Source organism: Triplophysa dalaica, chromosome 17 (assembly GCF_015846415.1).
Source record: "Triplophysa dalaica isolate WHDGS20190420 chromosome 17, ASM1584641v1, whole genome shotgun sequence".
NCBI lineage: Eukaryota > Metazoa > Chordata > Actinopteri > Cypriniformes > Nemacheilidae > Triplophysa > Triplophysa dalaica.
Genome location: NC_079558.1, coordinates 7,713,629 through 7,734,738, shown reverse-complemented (window position 1 = coordinate 7,734,738; position 21,110 = coordinate 7,713,629). Strand labels below are relative to the sequence as shown.

At 37.1% G+C, this 21,110-nt stretch overlaps 1 protein-coding gene across 17 annotated transcripts in view; it reads left to right on the top strand.

Annotated features, from left to right (window-relative positions):
- Positions 1-21,110, top strand: part of svila (supervillin a) — a 61,908-nt gene that overhangs the window by 4,318 nt on the left and 36,480 nt on the right. For 9 of the 17 annotated variants that reach the window (XM_056770816.1, XM_056770822.1, XM_056770818.1 and 6 more), the window contains exons 1-3: positions 7,946-8,116; positions 19,172-19,232; positions 19,922-20,013. In XM_056770816.1, the coding sequence (XP_056626794.1) occupies positions 8,050-8,116; positions 19,172-19,232; positions 19,922-20,013 (220 nt within the window). In that variant the 5' untranslated portion in view covers positions 7,946-8,049. Of the gene's footprint in view, positions 1-7,944; positions 8,117-15,632; positions 15,795-19,171; positions 19,233-19,921; positions 20,014-21,110 lie in introns of those variants that run through there. The other 8 variants (XM_056770826.1, XM_056770825.1, XM_056770824.1 and 5 more) reach the window with 4 other exon arrangements.

Genomic DNA, 21,110 nt, shown 5'->3' with positions numbered 1-21,110 from the left:
TTCACAAAGGCTAACGTTGTGCTAATCGTATGACTGGAAGACAGCACACATGAGTTTCTAACATTTCTTCCATCTATGTTATTAAACAAACCCTTCAACTAGTTTCTGAGGAGCTGTTCCTCACCGATGTGGGATAAAGTTATTATCGGCCTATTTTCCTTACAGGGTCACAGAATATTAACATTTACAAATATAGTAAGATAAACTTGTAAATGTTCGATAGTCTTCTATAGAGAAAAAGGTTATATGTTCCCTTTTTAGTGCCCCTAACACTGTTATCCCGCAGCGGAACATCTCTGCAGACCCTCCTGTTTTCACTCTGAGTCACAGCTGAGCTTGTTGAGTAAGCTCAGGGATGACATCATTGTTAAAGATCCTGCACTGGGGTTGCAGAAGGCGGTAAAAACCGGTGTGGGGCCTCAATCTACCCCATGCCCTGGGTTGAGAAGCAGCGGGTGCTCCTGAGACATGGCTCTCACTGTTGAGAAAATACATGGCAAAAAACAGCCACTCTGTGTGTACTGTAGCACACGCACCTGGCATGTATGTTATGCTGGTAGACCATGCAAGCCATAGCTTTAGGCTACCTGGGCCTGTGTGTGTGTGTGGCTGTCCTTGATGCTTCCATTGGTTGTCTTTAGTTGGACAATAGCCTTGTTCATCAAGTTTGTAGAGAACAATAAAATTTGACTAGAGATAGTTTAAAATACAAGCATGTGCTCGACTTACTGCATGTACTCCACTTGTAAACATAACAGCATTAATGCTTTTATTTTTAAACTTTGTCTGTCTTATGTAGTACCTTTCCGTATTAAATAACCTATATGGTATTGGCTATAATTAAATATTGATGGTCATGTACATCTGTTGAAACCTGTTCTATACATGACTGCTGTTCAGTGAATGGGTGTTAACGGAGAGTAAGTTGTATACACAAACACACATCTGTACATGACTTTTTGAGGTCTGACCTCTCAAAGTCAAGGAGAGACTTAACACCATATTTACACAGTGACGTAACTTCTGCTTGCACATAATGAAAAACGTATACGGCATACTCGCATGAGGATCGCAGCTGTGTTGATTTCGAGGAATGTTTCTGGCTGTGAGCCATAGAACCATGGAGTACGTTGGAAAACGCACAGCCTGTTTCTGAGCCAGATAAAGACATCATGAGGTCACAGCTGTTATTGTTGTGCTGTTTCATTGTGTATGTGTATAGTATGTCATTGAGACATGAGGGAATCACGTCACAATAGCACGGCCTGTATCTCATAGATGGTTTTGGTTTTTACCCAGGTAAGTTTGAGTTTTCGGGCTCAGGAAAGTGGATTGGTTTTGAGCGGGTTTCGTCGCCATGGTAACTAAGGCTACACGGCTAAACTGCTCCGGAGCAGGTTTTATTCTGGGTAAGAGATCACAAACCAAAACTTGACCAAGCAGCTGTGAGAAAGTGACGTATATCTGACGCAGTGAACCCACTCCCCATATATCTCTCGCTCCATATTATGTCTATGTGTAAATATGTAAATGTCTTAATGTAAATATTAAAAAAATCTTTAAAGTGAAAAGATGTTTGAGAAAATCGTTTGCTTCGACGTGTTTATTTGTATTGTATATTTACATTTATTGATTATAATTCAAAACGCATTCATAGAAATATTATAAGAATTGATAATTAATATTTATGAATTAATCTTAAACATAGCATTTAAATTAATATAACTATATTCGTATAAAAACAAACTTTAATATATAAAGCATTTTGTAGTTATGAAGTATACATTTTATCTTTTGATCTTCTTGTAAACCTATATAAATCATTTAAATTCAGTTGATTCTGTATTGATATAGTCCGTATATGCCTTCTCAAACTTTCACTGCAGCAGTGTTTATTCCTGCCTTGTAAATGTGTTTACAATGAACTCAATGTTTATAATGAACTCTTCTTTAACAGAAAAGTGGATTGTAATGATACTCCCGAGAAGTCAATCAAACCGATGACTCTTTCCATATTCCGTGTGATTGGCTGTTTGCCATACGTGTTAGACTTTCAGGTGCACGCGCCTCACAAACTCTGGATCAAACCAGAGTTGACAGAAAGTGTATACCAAGCGTTGTGATACAGCTGAAACTGATCTAAACCAGATTGAGATTGTCTGGTTTTGTCAACTCAAAATTTTCTCTGCAACTCTGTGTTTGTTGTTCAACTTGCTTTGTGATACAGGCCACATATCTCATTCTTTTTCTGTTGTTCTGACTGATTTATTCAGGGTTCTTTCACACGGGGAATGTGTTCTGTAGTCTGATTCAGCGTGTAATTGTTCACAATGCCCTCTGCAGGAGCAGTCTGTTATCACACTCAGTTGACTATCCAACCCTGGTGCATTTGCGTTCATTTTATATCATCACTAATGTGCATGTAGTAGAACACATGGAGAATTCCATGCAGTTCACCTTTTTGTGTTGTTATTGCACACTAAGAGCTTTTGACAACTGTGTATGTGTGTGTGTGTCCCGTGCCCCATTTGAACCTAAACTGCCAATCTGAAAGCCCCGAGACAGCAGTGCTTTAGGGTTGATTTATTTTAAGTGCAGCATCAGCTGTTTGGTTGGTTGCTTATCAGTTCTAGAGATGCCTTAAAGAGGTCTCAATGTGTGTAGCGCTCAGTGCATTTGTATAAATCATTGGTGCCCACTTAAGGAAAGTTACAAACTCCAGACAGCTGTTAAACTGTGTGTGGCTCGCAACTTGCAATTGGTCAGTTTTTTTAATGTGGAATTTACACTGTGGCTACTGGCTGACATATCTTTAATCTTTTAATATAAATATATTTGTCCTCACTATCCTTGTAGCAAGATCATTTAAGATTGACTGCATTTCAGGAAGACATCCTCCAAAAAACATGCACTTTGTGAAACACAACTTTCTCATGTTTTGTCAAATGCATGGTTCTGTGCTTTCCAGAGTAAAAATCTTTTTTTCCTCCATTTCAGTCTGTCAGATGGATCATTAGTTGATGTGATTGATACTACCTCATCAACAGCAAACTATTGCCTGGGTACAAGCACTTAACTTATCCAAGCACCCTTGTAACTGGGATGTCACAGAGGAAAAGGGCAGGACAGTTGTTTTTGCAGAGCTGATGGATTCAGCCTGTGCGAGAGAGAAAGAGAAAAGCGAGAGAACATGATTTTTCAATTAGGCCTTCCCTCAAAACTCTTGTTGTAAGAGTGCAAAAAGCCAGATCTGGAGGGAGATCAAACCTCCACCCAAGTTAGTTCCCACTAAATCACATGTGCACACAAATACCCACACACATATACAAAGTGATATCTTTGAAATCTTGATTCTCACCATTTATTTTTGTTATGTAGGATGTAGTGCCAATAGCGATAGAGTTACAGACTATGATCTGGTTGAGCTCTGTCTATCCAGTGCTGTTACAGTGTTGTAAAAGCTTATATTCTACCCAGTAATCCACAGAAGTTTGGATCATGTGATGCTGACGAGTGATTGTTTTGTAATGAACTGTAAGACTAAGACCGAAACTGACTAGTGCTTTGTTCCCATTTGTCGCTGTGTGCTGGTAAAGTGTATTTTCCATAAATATCAAACTATACTAATGCATGTTGATCTCATTCACTCTTTAAATTTTGTTGTGTGGCAAATTATTAATTAATCTTTGTTATTTAATTAGGGTGTAAATTAGATATTTATTTCCTTGATCAGACAACCTGCTTCATGAGGAAACTCTTGCTGATTTATCCTTTATCTAGAAAAGCCTGTTTCCTGGGCGTTAAGCGTATATTTCCATATTAATGTTAGAAAGATTATTGCACACTACCCTTTTGCTTTGAATAGTTTAATCCTTAGAATACACTGTGATGGCACAAAAAGAATGTTCAAGATTAAAGAACATTTCATTTATTGCAGTTCTACCAAACCAATACAATGCCACAAATGTTTGTGTAGCTTTAGTTTTGCTAAAACATTACAATCATGATCTCTTAAATGCACTACTTTGCCACTAGAGGTGCAACTCCATGGTCAACACTTTTCATTATCTCAATAGGAAATGTGCCACTTTGTTTGGTGTGTATACAACTTTTACAGTGTGTACTTTCATGAATACTATTTATTTTGCACTGTATATAATTTTTATATGTAAGATTTTTTGTTTTAAGTATAGTTATAATATATTATTTCCTTTGCTTGTAAGGTTTGATTGTATCATGAATACGTTTGCCATAAATGAATGAATGAATGACACATTTATATAGTGCTTTATTGTGTATTGCTGTACACCAAAAGCGCTTTACAATCATATGAGGGGGGTCTCTCCTCACCCGCCACCAGTGTGCAGCACTCACTTGGATGATGCGACTGCAGCCACAGTACAACGGCGGCAGTGCGCTCACCACACACCATCTATCGGTGGAGAGGAGGGAGAGAGGCCCTGCTGGCCTGCACTTCCAGCAGCAACCTAGCTTTCCCAGGAGGTCTCCCATCCAGGTACTGACCAGGCTCTGACCAGTTTCTGCCCTGCTTAGCTTCAGTGGGCAACCAGTATTGGGCTATAGGGTGATATGGCAGGTGGCTGCCTAAAAGGCCTTCAGTGCTGATATTTTGTTAAAAACAATTACATAAAATAAAGATTAGAACTTGGATGTATAGCCAAAGCTAAGCAGTATTATAGTCTGACAGATACGAGTTTGTTATATGCTGTTTAAACAACAAAATTGATATTTTTTGGCTGATTTAAAGTGATGCAAGTTATTTCGTAACCACACAAACAAGGTTTAGACAAAATATAATAATAAACACACTGTATCGCGTATTTGCACAGTATTCATGTTTTTTGTCCAATTCCGGTTTATATTTTTGTCATATTTTGAAAAGTCTCTTGTCAGCATCTTTATTCAGGCAGCAGATACAACAGATGTTGTGTACAGCTGTGATGTAATTGTTCATTTTAAAAATCGAACTTTGAATCCATCTGTTATTTCTGGGCTGCATCTGCATCTGGAAGATCACACTTCTGACTTGGCTATAAAACTTTCTAAATTTAGCCACTCATCTTGTTTAGAGTTATATTAATAGGATAGTGTTTTCAGTTTGAGTGAAGATTAAGTTGTCTTGTATGTTTATGTTTGTTAGTGAATTCCAGGTTGTTTCTTCTTCAGAGATATGATCTGGTTATCTTGAGCATGAGTTTTCAGTTTACTGTTATAACGGGAAAATTCAGATGTCCAAACGAATAGAGTATCTATTGATTGTGTGTCTGTGTCCAGATGGACCAACTGGCATCAGTCCACGTTATTTATACAAAACGTTTTCTACAGTGACCCACTCTAGAACACTCACTGTCTAGGACGGCTTTTGTTTTTGAAAAAGTTAACTTTAATGCAAGAAAAGCTTTCCAGAAAGCTGGTTATGTTTCATACCTGGGTAAGTAAGTTTAAGGGTAAATTAGCTTATAACCTCAACTCTCGGTTCCAAAAAAGGAGATAACTTTCAGAGTATGTAAGTAACCATAGCAACTCACTCTCTGAAGATAACCTGCTCCGAAGCAGGTTACGTTCCAAGGTTAGTTTATTTCAAGGAAATGTTACTCAGCTTCAGGGGTTGTCTGCGCATGTATGTGCTTTTGATGAGCGTCAAGTGGGCGTGGAAGCACAGATTATGTATTCTATTATCATTTTACAGCAAAAATTTAACTAATTTAATGCTTTATGTATTTATATTGAATACTGAATGTATACTTTCACTTAGGTTTATTAAAACATCTCCAAATATCGCTTGATGTATATTCACAGATTGCACAATTTATAATTTCTAACAGTTACAGGATGTTACTAGTGACCTATTTTAACTACAGAACAATTTATTGAGCAATAGTATATCGAGAGCTGCTCGATTATGACCAAAATCTTAATCAAGATTATTTTGGCCAATTTTAAGATCCCGATTATTTAACATTGTTACTCATTGACTTTTAAAACAGCATAGAAAATTGAAAAACATGGCATTTAAACTGTGAATTCAACTGAAAAATAAATGTAAAGAAATGCCCCGCTGAACTACTGTTAAGGGAGGGTGTGCGCTGTGAATTTATAGAAAGAGGTTTAATATTAAGCCTACACATCTAGCAATGTTATTAAATACATGTAAAATACACTGGTAGAAAACCATACTCATGGTAAAATAACAAATCTAAGAGAGATAGCAAAATTAATATGTATTTTAAATAGCTTAGTATAAAAACATATATAGTAGCATACATAAATCTATTTATATCTATCTTTATATTTAAAGTGTTTATAGTTTCATAAACGCATAAATTCAATTACAAAAAATGTATACACCAATACAGAGACGTCTTTAGCACAAAAAAAACTCTGATTTATAACTCAGTTTCACAGTGAAAAACTTTAAGCTTCTTAAATGTCTCCATGGTGACTCGTGTAAAAATGTGATCCATTGCTATTGTCTTCATGTTGTTTCTATGAGTGAGCTTTAATTCTGGGTAACTTGCGGGAGGTTGATTAAACTTATCTTCAAACGTGTCCTCGAACAGACATGCATTTCTTAGTTCAGTGGACATTCCTGTCTTTATCAGACCATCTAATTTGGCTTGCTTATCTCTGTATTGCCTCCTGCCACAGTCTTTGTGGGATGTACCATTTCTGTCACTTGTGCATGGTGTAACAGCTCAAAGGTTTTATTGTGGTGCCTAAAGAAAGAAATCCTAAAGGAAAGCATAATGAGAGGACAGAGAGGTAAAGTCAATGTAGACTGTAGATTCATCATTTGCAATATATTCCCTAACATGTTTTATTCTCTTTAATCTTCCTGTCAGCATGCTTTGCTTTTTTTGCTCCTGCCCAAAAGATGCTGTGCAGTTACTCCATTATAAAATCTTTCTTTTCTTGTGCAGTTTCTGAGGGTATTTTTGGCTCCTCTTTATTCTTTATGCTGGCTCTTTCTGGCCTTTAGCTTACAAACAAAGCTTTAGCTTCTCTTGGTTAAAAATATAGATTTGTGAGGAGTTCATCTGCCTAATGTTTTCTCTATATAGTAACATAAAATGAGAAAAGCCAGCTAAGCTAGTTTATTTTTCTGCTTGTGTGAGAGTATGCACTCTGTCGGCCCAAAGTTGAAAGACTGAGTGTGTATAAAAAGGTTTTGGAGAATGGTATTATGAGCAGTTTTCTGAGATTTGTAAGCACTTGTAAATGTTCCCTTTCAGTCGTAAGTATGGATTGACCTGTCAGCCAAACCTGCATTCCCTTTATATTTCATTTTTCTCAGTAGCTCCGACTATTTATTCATGTTCATCTTTTGATGACAAGGATTTATGATTCTGCAAAGTTTTTCCATGGTTAAACCTTGTTTGCTTACTAGAATATATTACAAAAATGTAGTATTTTGATGGGTCTATGTCTGTATACAGTACTTTATTGAATGCATAATAATGATAACACTCAAACCAAAGATTACAGTATGTGTTTTGAATGTTCGTTCATGCATGTTTTATTTTCGTTAGCACATTACACGTACATGCACATCACATGTACATGCATTGATACAGTTGCAAATTTGTACAATTTGTACGGTTATGTGTATTTGCATATGCAAGCTTGAGTTTATCAAAGGTTTTGAGAGAGGGGCACTAGGTGGAGCTACATGGCCTCTCCAAACAAAAGCTCCAAACAGGTGAGATTCTTGGCTATATTCACTAGATCTGTTCTCACTCCCTTTATCTTTCTTTTCTCCTCTCTTCTGAAGTGATCTTAAACAGAGCCCTAATCTGTTTTATCTCCCTCTGACACTTAAACTGTGTCCCGCACACTGTCATCACTTTAACTAATGCTCGTCTCAGTTTCGTGTGCACAGACCACATTGATAATGTGCGGAGAGGAAACAACTCATCATTCTTTCAGAAGTGTAACGGGTAGATGCTTTAATATGAGAGGCAGCAGAATATAGTTATATACCGGTTGGTATACGTTGTAAAAGCTACAATCAGTAAAATTATCCAATTTATGCTTTTGACTGGAGACAGCGACCCAATTGTTCACTTTATCGGAATGCAAAGTTGGAGAAGACCGGGTAAGCCAAGCTTAGCTTTGTGTAATGTACAGTTAAGAGTCTGAGACCAAATGAAAATTTGTGAATTTATGATCTGAGAATGTATGAAATGTGTTGCTATTTTTAGAAAGTCAACTATATCATCACTGTTCTTCTTGTTTATTAGGAAATGGATAAAAAGAGTTAGACGATTAAATACTGTGTTTTTGTGTACTGTGCTGTTTAATTCTTTTTATTGGTTTGAAATTCGCAAAACACAGTGACAAACATACAGGGTGACTAATAATAATGATTTAAGGCAAAGAATTAAAATATGGAGATAGTTTTGGAAGGACAGCAGTGATGTAAATGTATAGCTTTGAGCATATCATCGAAAAGGTCTTATTTCATGTAGAAACATTTTGTTAAACTCCCCTCCAGCTGGAGTGCATAGTTTCATTATAGCGAAGGAAATATACCAAGTAATAAGACGTTGTCAAAGTAATGTCAATTTATATGTTTAATGTCAAAACATATGGTAATAATAAGTTGCAACAAAACATTATATATTTCATGAAAAAGAGAATTAAAAGTGAAAGTTTTGCTTTCAGATTATACAGTAGGTGTATTAAACCTTGTTGTGTCTCTGCAGGTTCTGCACTCAGTCATGCTTACACTCACTCACACTATCGGGGTGTCAAACAACACTTTGTCCTTGTCTCTCTCTTCTCCCTCCCTCACTATAAGGCCTGCTATGGCATGACAGTGGTGGGAAAGCACCGTGCTATATTTAAGTACCTGTGATGTCTGTCTTCATACCGAGTTTCTGTGCTGTGCTCCCATTGAAGGGAATTTGATTGACAGTGAAGGGGTGCGTGTGTGTGTTTATACCAGTACCACATGGCCCCCTGCTGTCCTCCCCTCATCCTGTTGCTTGTTCCCTTTATGACCCTCACCAGATCTGATGCACCTCTTCCGACGAGCAGTGAACATGTCTGTCTGTATTATTTAACCCTTTAATGAGTGAAACAACTAAGTCACGATTCATATTGCCCACTGATGACGAGTAAGCTCAGTTGAAACCACATTTGAAGCAAGAGTTACGGCTAGAGTAAGTAGTTTGGAAACGTTTCTTTTCCCGTCTCATTGTTCTAACTTTTTAAACACTTTGCGTTGATTTAAGTCTTTAAAAGATTAAATTTAATTCAAATTAATCGTATGTTTGCTTATGGTGTGTTAGGGTTTGTGTGTTTATGTCTCAGGATGTTTGGTTTCTGTTTACTGTAAGTAAACTGTGTGAGAATCTGTGACCTAGAGTGCACGGAGACGGTGTATGAGACGTTAGGCCTGAGTGATCTTTGATGTGAGACGGACACAAAAAGACAGAGCCCAATAAAAGACAGTGACTTTAAAAATGTTTATGTAGTTTTTTGAATGTTTTTTTTATTTATCCTAAGCGACTTTATTAGCTTCAGTTCTCTTAATTTATTGTTATGCTTGACATAATTTGTATCTATTGGATTGGAGTTGGTATAAAAATGCTTTTTGGACATCATACTAGGCAGGTTTGTTGTACTGTATTGTATCTTGCCTGTTCTTGTTTTGTGTATGGATGACTCGTGTGATCTCATTTTTATTTTTTTCGGACAACTTACTGTTGCTAAGGTGTGTGTCTATGAGCAGTCAGCCTAAATAGCGAATCCTCACGCTCCACAGCTGTCCAATGACCCCCACCTGCTCTCTCTCCATCAGACTTTTCTGACCAAAATAGACACACACACATGGCAGATGAACATTATAAACAACATTTTCTTTATAACCATGATGTCAGAAGGGACAATTATACTAAAAATCGTTTACCCATACATAGTCAGATATGACTATAGCGTGAAACAACTTTTCTTACAGCTGGATAAGCTTTTAAGCTCTGGAACTATCTTAGCAGCCTTTAACTCTATTTCCACATCGCAATATCAGTTTCCATTGGTGGAGTATTTGTGTCTGTAGTCCTTAATGGTATGACAGGCTTATGTGTTAGCTGTAAATTAACTAGCCCTATGCTAAATATACTCACTTGAGCTTTAGCTAAGCCTAACTGGCTAACAATGACCTATTATATGGCTTAAGGATGATAAACGGAGCATTTTCTGTGCGCTTACTGTCAATGTATAACAACTTGCAAAATACAGCCAGACTTTCCATGCACCAATGAAGCGCTTGGCTCAGCGTTTCAAAAGATTTTATGGAAGATGTTCACACAGGACAAAAGGAGCTAGATGGAGCAAAGATGACCATTTGACAAATGTGTACCTTGACTAACAATTAAGAAACATCACAGTCAGAACTCCAGAAACTAGGTGTGCACAATAAATTGTAATCGTTTTAAACAGGGTAGCGATTTAGTTGTGATCAAAACTGCTTGGAAAGTTCCCTGTCCTCATAGAAACCATCTTAATATGTGTTCTGAAGATGCTCGGATGTCCTAGGATTGTCAAACGACAGAATTTTCTTTTTTTGGCAGAGTACTAACTTTAACAGCTGGCAGTGATATTTACAGTGGAATTTGATTTAAGTTTGTATTTATTTCTGAAAGACCAAATGTCCTTAATAACTGACCAATTGCCTTATAGCAAGCACAAACGTTAATGTCAGTGTCTATTTGATTTGAGAGGCAGTGGAATGAACAAGAATCTGTACATCTTCCATGAAATATTTTGTTTATTGGTATCCGTTATTATTATACTAAATCTCTGGTGTATGTGTCATGCATTTAGTAAAGACCACTTCGGGAAACATAAGCATCGCTGATCCAGAAGAACTTCCTGTTTTAGTAACATTTACTATGGATTTGGCAGATGCTTATATCCAAAGAGACTTGCATTGTATTATACATTTTTGTTTCTGACTATGTGCAATCCCCTGGGATCGAACCCATGACCTTGACATGCCGAGTGCCATGCTCCAACCACTGAGCCACAGGAACACTACACAAATGTTTGAACAAAATGCATCCAACAGAACAGTGGCTTCTGGACCAGTGTTTACATCTTGCGATGTGGTCTATACATTATACATAAGTAAACCTGTTTGTACTCCTGTAGATTTGTTCCAAAAGCCTTGGTTAAACTGTTTTTTTTTTTCATTTAGAAGCCAGCTTGCCATTGGTTCGTACTTGTCACTACTAGAAACAAAGTGAGGGATATGCACCAAGCACACACACAAAAACCTCCCCTTGGCTTTTAACATAAAGGTGCAGCCACATCATTGAAACAGCCCAGCCATCCACGCAAGGGAAACAAAGCTACAGTGACTAAGACTTTAGCCACTCAGAATACACATTCCCATATTAGGATAGAGGTGTATGTGTGATAATTTTAGTTAAAGGTGATGTGAAATGAGTCGATTGTTTACTGACCTTGTACCGCTGCTTAATAATGACCTTGATCGGGTGACCAATGAAGGTCTGAAACCAGACTCCATGAACGTTTATTAGTCACCTCACAATTTCAGGACTTTGATTTGCTTGTGTCATGTTTCAAGCAGTGTAAAAGTCATACCGGTTAAATGGAGCAGAAGGCTTACATCAGTTCTTCTCCGCTGTGTCATACATGCTTAGAGATTGAGGTTTAATAGTACTTAATTCTGAGGGTGGGTTAAACATTCACAATGATTCACACTTCTTTTCAAATTATTAGATTTGTACTGACAAGTGCCATGTGGTTCATCCAATACTGCAATAAAAAGGTAAAGGTTTAAAAATCATGTGCAGGTGCTCTTTTTCAAGAAACGTAGAGCAAAGAAAAAGAAGTTTCACAAGTTTATGAGGCAAAAACAAAAAAGGTTGAACAAGCTTTATTTTTCAACATCTTCAAAAAAATATCTAATATATATGTCAGTATTTCGTATTGTAAACTTAATAGTGCACTGTACTATATAGACTTTATTCAGTTTAACTTAGTTTTTTTAGATGCATATTTACAGTTCAATGTAAAGCAACATTTTAAGCTGCATAAACAGAACGAACTGACTTTAACCTGGATAGTTGATATAATTTAAGACATGGCTATATTTCAGTAGCAGATCATTTAGAAAACCACAAGATCTGAATAGCTTAAAGTTCCTTTCAAAGTTGTCTGACTTGAACCCTTCTGAAAGTTGATTTCCTAACCTTTGTCAAAAAAAGTCGACAATATTCCAATTGAAATATAGTTTGTTACCTTTTTCTAGAGAGGACAGCTCTGGGTTAGTTTTGCACAAAATTTTGGCGACAAATACAATAATTTCCTATATCTTTTTTATATATCGGAGAACAGATTTTTTTTTTCTATCGAAACTAAGGTCATAATTTACTGTACTAAATCCCAAAGAGACCCTAAATTTAGTTTTATCTGCAGGTCATTGACATTACTATGTAAGAGATTCTTAAACTAAAATGCATCAAGTCATGGCTTATTTTTTTAGAGTGAGTATATAGGGATGGGCGATGTTTACCAAATTAGGATCGGATCGATGGGTACAGTGAAACATTGTGATGGACGATGACTTTGCTCTGCCACTGCGGTGTTTTAAAGCGAGAAGCATCTGGCACGAGCTGTGCAGAGACACATCTCTATACAGCGCGAGCTGGGCAGTTATCAATTCAGGTATCTGTACAGTGTGAGCTTTGCCGTTATAAAGTGAGGCTTCATTGTATCTTGTTCTGATGTCTGAGTTAAAAAGTCAGGCGCGTCTGCTTTACAAAACGTAAACTGCACATCCTCTTTCTACAGCGCGAGCTACACAGTTATTAAGTCAGGCTAGTCTAGTCTTTACAGTGTGAGGTTTTATGCCTCTTAGCCTTGTTCATATTTGTTTACAATGCACAGCCAAAGTCACGTGACAAAATCACGATGCCAGCTCAACATGTCTATCAGCCATCAGCGATGGATGATGGGATCGTCTATTGGCTCAAATAGTATATGCATAACCGCACCAACCATGTTTTCAAAACAAATAATTCAAGTCTCTATAGTTTAAATTAATAGAATAAGTTCTTATACTAACATTTACATAAGCTGGATTTAAGCTTAGTTTGTAGCCTTGACACACGGCATGGTCTTTGACTTAATGTGCCTCATAATTTCTCTTTATTTCTGTTTGTTTGAGTTTATTGTCACCACTTACCACTTTATTTACTACTGTAGCGTGCAGAGGGAGTGAAACCAAGCCCAACAGATCAACCTTTAAATACAAAGCACATGTACATGTTTTTATGAAGGCGTCTTATTAGATGGTTTGCTTTGGATCGGGGTATGATGTCATTTTTGTGCTATTTGTCATATGAGAAACCAGGAAATTAGAAGATTACAGTATGTGTAATGAAAGGACAGAGTAGATGCCCTCATCATGCTGTGATGTCAACTCTTTATCATCTGTTGGATCCTGATGGTGAGACGGGTTATTTTAGATATTAGCTCAGTCTCTGGAATGCCTGTGATTTTTCTGATTGTGATGTGTGATGGGGTCAGACCTTGAGCTTTATCAGATTCTCTGGGTCGTGCTAAAGCTCTGTAATTGTGTCCAGAACAACAGCAGCTGATTTCTCAGACTACTTGAGAAACACACGGACACATTATTCATTTTGTCTTTGGTATACTGGTCATACTAAAGGGTGTTTGTGTGCATGGCAATGATAAGTATTGTAGTGGAAACATGCACTCAGGATAAAAGGCCAGAAATAGTGCAGGTCAAATGCCGTTCCAAATGTACATCAGTGCCTGAATGGCCTGGTTTTCTGAATACTACTGTGTAGTTAGATTCCCTAGTTCACTTGTTCTGCTCATACTGCCTTTGTGACTTTACATTCATTTTATTTAGTTGATGACCACTTTTTTGATAGTTTCTTGCACCGAAAGGTAGGAAGAAAGTCCTGTTTGGTGCCACCAAACGCGAATGAACGTTTAAGTGCGAGTGATTTGCATGTCAAGTCAATGCAAAAACACGATAGGACATCCTGCGGTGCGATTCGTGCGAATGAGGCGTCGCGAATGACGCGGCACGAGTTGAGAAATCTAAATTTATGCTGACTTTTTTCGAATTCGAGTAACTCAAAATGTTCAAGCGTCCAACTTTGCACATATACCGCAATTTTTATAACGCAATTCGCGTTTGGTGGGAACGCTCTATTAAAGTAAAAGTTTTTTTTTATATTGACCTGTTATATTTGGCCAAACTCCACATAACTGTTTCTGAGGGGTTCACTTTTTACCATGTTTTTTAAAGTAAATCAGACTTCTAAGGTTATCACACATTTTAAAGATTTGTTAACCCTTTCCTTGAAGCATGTATGTATAATGCATTATAAAAGTAATTTTAAAGCTTTGTAATGTCTTGTAAATAATTATTATTACAGTTTATACATTATAACACTTTGCAATTCATTGTTACACTACACAATTTAAATTGGTTATAATTCTTTACAACACACATTATGAAGAATTATAATGCGTTTTACCCTTTAATAACTCTTTATTATGCAATATACATACATGCTTCAAGGAAAGTGTAACCAAAGATTCTTTTGATATATATGTAATATAATTAGTATGTTTTGGCAATTTTAGAATGGCACATGAACTTTATTTCTCTAATATTTTAAATCCACTATTTCATCATGATTATTCTCTGTCTCCTCTCACAATTATCTTATCTTTATAGTCTGAGCCCAGCAACTCTCTGCCTCAGATGTGTTACTATTAAATGAAAAATTTGGAATTAGGCTGGTTGTGGGGATATACATTTTTTATACAATGTATATTCCATTTGAACCCTGATGGTAACAGGTGTGCCAAGTCTTTCTTTCAAACACATTACTAATCTTGCACAGAAAATCAAGGTGGTAAATGTTGGAGTCTTGTTTTTTCCGGGTTTTTTAACATGGGCCAGGATAGTTCAAATATATCATCTGTGGATTTTGGGCACGCAGAAAGGGAAAAGCAGGTGAAGACATCTAATAAATTCATAAATCTAAGGATTTGTCTAATATAAAAGTCAATTTTTTTAAATCAATAGCGCAACAATATCTTGGCAATTGTTCCCCATGGCAGTCCGCTTTCTTTTCCACTGTATGTCATTGCTCAGAGATGAGTGGAATTTCTTGTTTCTTTGTCGCACTCATCTTCTCTTACTTTCTCACCCTTTCAGCTGCTCTGAACACGCACGCAGCAGTGAGCCTGCATACTTCTATGCAGCTGCTAGTGCACACAACCTCTACTTTTCAACTTTATGTCCTTTTGTCCGTGTGTCTCTGTTTTTCTTTATCTCTCTCGTGCCTCAGTATTTTGACTTTAATCAGATTAGTGTCCTTGCAGCTTTAGCATTGGAGTTTCCCTGCTAGCATTGAGCAGTGGTCGGGCAGTCTTCTCTCTCTCTTTCTCTCTCTCTCTCTCTTCACACTGCGCTCCTACTGCTGCTTCTGCCTCCCTCTCTCTCCACCTCCCTTCTCTGGCTGTCCCAGGACCGCTGCAGCTAACTGCATCACCTTGCAGTTCAAGCATTGCTGTCTTTCTGCAGTGCCCTCCCTTGGCTCCCTCTTTCGCTCTCCCTTCTTCTCTCTACTCCTTTACATCACAATCTCCTTCTCCTTTTTGTCACAACTTTCTGTTATCTGCCAATTATTTTGTCAACATGTACCGGAACCCTTGGATCTCCAACTATCTCAACCATGTCAAGTTGTGTCAAGGTGAGTAAATGGAACGGGAGTTGGAATAGTGATCGTGCCTCCAGGGACAAAACTAATCAGGACGAACAGTCGCTGACTCAGATACAGCAGAAAGAGGAGAGTAAAGGAATGAGGGATTATGTGTTTCAGTTATGAATGTTATTCAGTTTAAGAGAGTTATGCCAGACGTGCAGTTCTTCTGGTGTATAGCCTTTTAATGGCTTTGTTTTGGTCTGTGCACTTGCGCCACAGAACATGCTTTTTCATTTATCCTGTGTTTAGTTGTGTTTTATGGCATGTTTGCGCATTTATAGCAGGTGTGTGTATGTGTTAGTCCGTCAGAGCGCTTCTAGGCATACTTTGTTGCATATAGATTCATTGTAATTTACTATTTTCATTCAAATGCTTGTTTCAGAGTAGTACTAAAGTCTATAATAACCATGTAAAAAGGAGGTTAAATGGGTTAATGAGTAAATGTACGGTATGAATGGGGTTTACGGTCACCTAATTTGCCCTTTCCTAGACTGTGGACACCATCTGTCTAAGACTCTGTCTGAGATCTCTCATAGTCTGTGCATGAGTACGCTATAGCTTTCCACTGCAGTATTGAGTGTCATAATATATTTTTTTAAACATTGACATTCTGACCCTATAAATTTAATTTACATTTAATTATTTTGCTGACGCTTTTCAAAAAGTGCAATGCTAATATTGCATCCAAAAAGAAATGTATTGTTTTATTTGTTCCCGCGGACTCAAACCTTTAACTTTGGCATTGCTAGCACCACCTCCTTCCACTTGAGCTGCAGGGACAACATAAACTGAGTGATAGCGTAGGTATGCATGAATGATGGCACACTTCATGTGTTCAATGTGGCTAATCCTATTACTCTTGAAGACTAATCCTTTATTAGCCAGGACCAACACATGCTGGCCTATTTGGCCCTGTTCTTACCTGCATTTAGTAACAAGTCATTTTCCTTTAAGTGTAAACTTACCAATAAACTGCTCTTGCTTGGATTGCTTTTTGAGCATTTTTCTTGAGTGCCATTCAGCTTGTTCTTTATTGCTTAATATACCTTGCATTCACAAGCAAAACAAATGACAAGCATTTAAAGCCACAAAACCTCTACAAAGCAAATCAGTTTAGTTTTGTGATCTCATCCTATAGCTTGACAAGCCATAGCTTGCCTTGACTGTTCTCGCAGCTTTAAGAGCTCTAACTAATGGATGATATCTATGACTGAACCCTACAGTCATGCATGTTTATCTCATCTGTGTTAAGTGGTGGAAAACAGGTGTGTGATGCAGTTTAACTGTATGTTAACATGTACAAACATTAGTGCTGTCCGATTAGCTTTAATGTGTTGTTTGTTGTAGATCTGACAGGTATGTCGGAGCGTTATAACTCTGGAATAACATACTTGCCCTTTGACCTGCTGTAAATGTCACGCTTGACTGCATCCTATTAACATCTATGCATTAAAGGGCACAGGGCCAACTAGCATCACATTGGTGTCGTGACTCTATATGCATGTCTGTTAGCAGGTGCCGTAAACAAGACCATGCACATAATGATAGAGCTTATTCCACCACATGTTAATTTAAGTGATCGATCTAGTTTATCTGCATTACTTACTGTGTTTGCGTAATGGCTCTGTGTTGTTATTTAGGAAACATGCCATTTAACTTTTCTGTGTAGGGTTTATTTACTGCTGGGAATGTGATTGAAGTATACCTTTGGTACACTACCAGTCAAAGGGTTGGGTCACTTGTCTGAAATGTTTCTTAAGATCTTGAAATTCTTTCGATTTGAGGTGCATGCTTAAATGCTTTCCTGTTTTGCATGCGAAAATATAATCGTAAATATTTACAGATTTTTCATACTGTCACATAACAGAAGAAGACTGCAAACACAGGAAAAACATGTAATTTTATTGAAAACATTTATATTTTACGCTATATTTCTGGCGCCCCAGCTGCCAGAAAATGTATGTTTTTATGGGATTTTTTATAGTTTAATTTTGAAATATTTTCAAAAACTGTCAAACTAAAAAGAAAAATGTTTTATGGAATGTTTCTGTCCCCCCAGCTGTCAGATTTTTTACAGGATATCAATGTCAAAAACTATAATTCTAATTTAAACAAATTAAGGACTTTGAATGAAAAAGCAGCCAATAAGAGCACAGAATTGGTTGAACTTTTTCAATGGGGTTTTAAAAGCAGCTTAGGGTAAGATCCCCTAAAGAAGCTGGTTCATAAAATGCAAAGATTTTTTTTCTATTTTGAGGAAAAGGTTAATTACTCTGATGATGCTAAATCACAAAATGGTTTGTTTTGCGGTTTAGTCTAAATTGAATTCCCATAGATGCATAGTTTTTATATGTTACACTTGTTCTGAAGTGTGGTCAGATGTGATTGTTTTTGTAAATTCACAATTTTATTAAAGGTCAATGCTAGGATAAGCTAAAAAACGTTTTTCAAGGTTTTTTGGGGGGGCAAAGTGGCGAAATTCTGTCAAACCTGGTTTGTGTGTGGGTCTTATTCTTTTTCTTATTCTTTCCAAAACTTTCAGTCTCCCGCCGGCTGATGTCGCCTCGTCCTCTGGCCATGTGATTTTTAGGCAGTGAGGAATGTTTTTACCAGATACTCATTCCAGCTGTGAAAACTCTCCCAGTAACAAAACACGCACTGTCAATTGGCTCATTCACTCTCTCTTCTCAGATTGTTTTGGTGAAAAGAGAGGACAGTAATGACATTGGAACAACCATCCCTGCTCTAGATGAACAGATTTGAATGTTATAAAAGTTAGAAAAAGTGTGTTTGTGCGGGTGTAGGTGTGGTAAAGCTGCTGATCTATGGCTGAAGTGAAAACACATGGTCTCCTCCGATCCCACTGTGAGGCTCCGATGTCAAATCTCCATGTGCTTATTCAGAGAATTGATTCCATACAGGATTACAACACCAGTATTCGACGTCTCATTTAAATTTCTCGCATCATTGAAGTTAAATCGGCAACACCTGTGTTTAAACAAACACAAAGAAACTTTCATTTGATCTTTTTTCTTTCTTCTGTGTTTTTGTTCTCGCTTGCTTGCTTATCCATTCATCCATATTCTTGTTAATGTTGATATTCTGATGGAGTCTGTCTCTCAGTGTAACCATGTGTGTCTGCACAGTGATGAAGATAAGAGATAGCCAGACTTGTCCATTACATGGTGGTCACTTTGACTAACAAAACCCTTGAAACAGCACAGACAGCTTTGTACATTCAGATGTACCTGTGTTTCGATGTTGAGATGGACTGTTTACGGCATTTCAAAAATATGTTGCTGATTCGTTCTGTCACCAGTAGGAGCATTAGTAATCTGAAGGCTATGTTGTCTTTGTGTACGCAGGTTCCACGGGAGAAACAGCCACTAAAGTTGGCAACACCAAATTACAGAGGAGAGCTCATAGGTAGGATCCTTATTTTATGATCTAATGATGAATTTGTTTAAATATATATATTTAATAAGAAAAACCTTGAAGATAAATAAAAATACATAATTACAGCTAGCTTCTCTAATATTGAATGTTTTTCAAACTATCTCTAAAACAAATTGAATCTGAGCACATAGCGGTCGATACATTAAATTATAGTAGATGATTCGCCTTACCTCCAGATAGTCACACTTTTTATTTTTGTTTATTCACCAGGGAACTGGAATGTGCTTTCACTTTTAGATAAACATGATATTTTGACACCAATATTGCTTTATCTCTTGTTTTGGATTCTATGCTACGCAGTGACAATATTGTGAAAATATTAATTGACGTCATTATGCTTACAATTAATGTTTTGCCCGGTCATGAAAAATAGCATTCAAAAGTGCTTCTCACATTTTTAATTTTGCTATATCCTTGCCAAGATCTGAATTATTTTATTGATGAATGGATACAGTGTAAAAGAACACCAATTTACTCACTCTCTTGTCTCAAACCCATTCACTTCTATTGGATGTTAAACCAATGCAAGTGAATGGGTCAACTGATCTTCTTTTGTACTCTGCAGAGGAAAGAAAGCGTTTTTTGTTTCTATTGTAGAATCAACATTATTCGCAAAGTGTAGAATATTAACACATTAAAGGCTGGTTATATTTTTCCAGCTTCCACAAAGAGTTCTCGTTTGAGGAAAAGACCGGTGGAACCACCAGCAACAACGAATTAGATGTCAGTCTACTGACAAAAACACCCAAAGGTAAGTGCAATGTGTGTGCAACATTTCCTGTGTGTACTTCAAACTGTTTTGTAACTGTATTGTAATTTAATTAATTAACTACTTAACGGATTAATAGACATCTGCAGATTTCTCATTGAGTGGAATTAGAGTTTGGTTAAGTAACTTAATGCGAAGATTGTGGATGAATCCTAGGGAGGACACTAAATGGTCACTTTAAAGTGAAACTGTTATTCAACCCCAAAAAATTCTGTCATCATTTACTTAGCTTTGTCTTTTCAGACTTGTATGACTCTTTCTTCCGCAGAACACAAAAGAAGATATTTAAAATATTGTGTTGGCTGAACCCCATTCAACTGCATTGGTTTTTCTGTCCATACAATAGAAGTGAATGGGGGCCAGTGCTGTTCGGTTACCAACTTTCTTTAAAATATCTTCTTTTGAGTTCTACGGAAAAAGTCATACAGGTTTAAAATGACAAAAGGGTGAGTTAATTATGACTGAATTTTCTTTTTTGAGCGAACTATGACAATAGCAATCATGTTAATTCTTTAGCACCACACTAAGGGTTGACCCTTGCTTATTGTTGCTATTAATGTATTGAATTGACATCATTATGTTGGGCTTCTAAATGGAAGGTATATAATTCTGCCTATCATTCCTGTATGCAAAGCCACATACTGCTGTCCAAGAGTGTTTGTTGTCTCACTCACATTGTTTTGATGGTTCTTGAATGCATGGGGTCCTGGGGGTTGGGCTACTGATGGCCACCTGTTGTTGGGCAAGTAGTTTTGCTTTATTGCCCCCCAAAATAGGACAGTTGGATGAAGGGAAAGTGTCTAACCAAGTTCAGAAAATAAGTGAACATGGTTCAGAGCTGCTTCTGGTAAGATCCAAATAATATATTTGCTCTGGGAATTTGTTGGTAGGTTTTCTGTTTTCTGTACTGTGGTTATATTGGCTTGAACCACTTTAGGTGTAGTTTACTTGGTGCTTTTTCACTTTACTGGCATGAGGCTCTTGTTGTGTAATCCTGGTTTGTTAGATTCTGTTAAATGTCAGATTTACTTTGCTGTTGTTAGTAACAAGATTTGAAGAGTGATTTTTATAACAACACC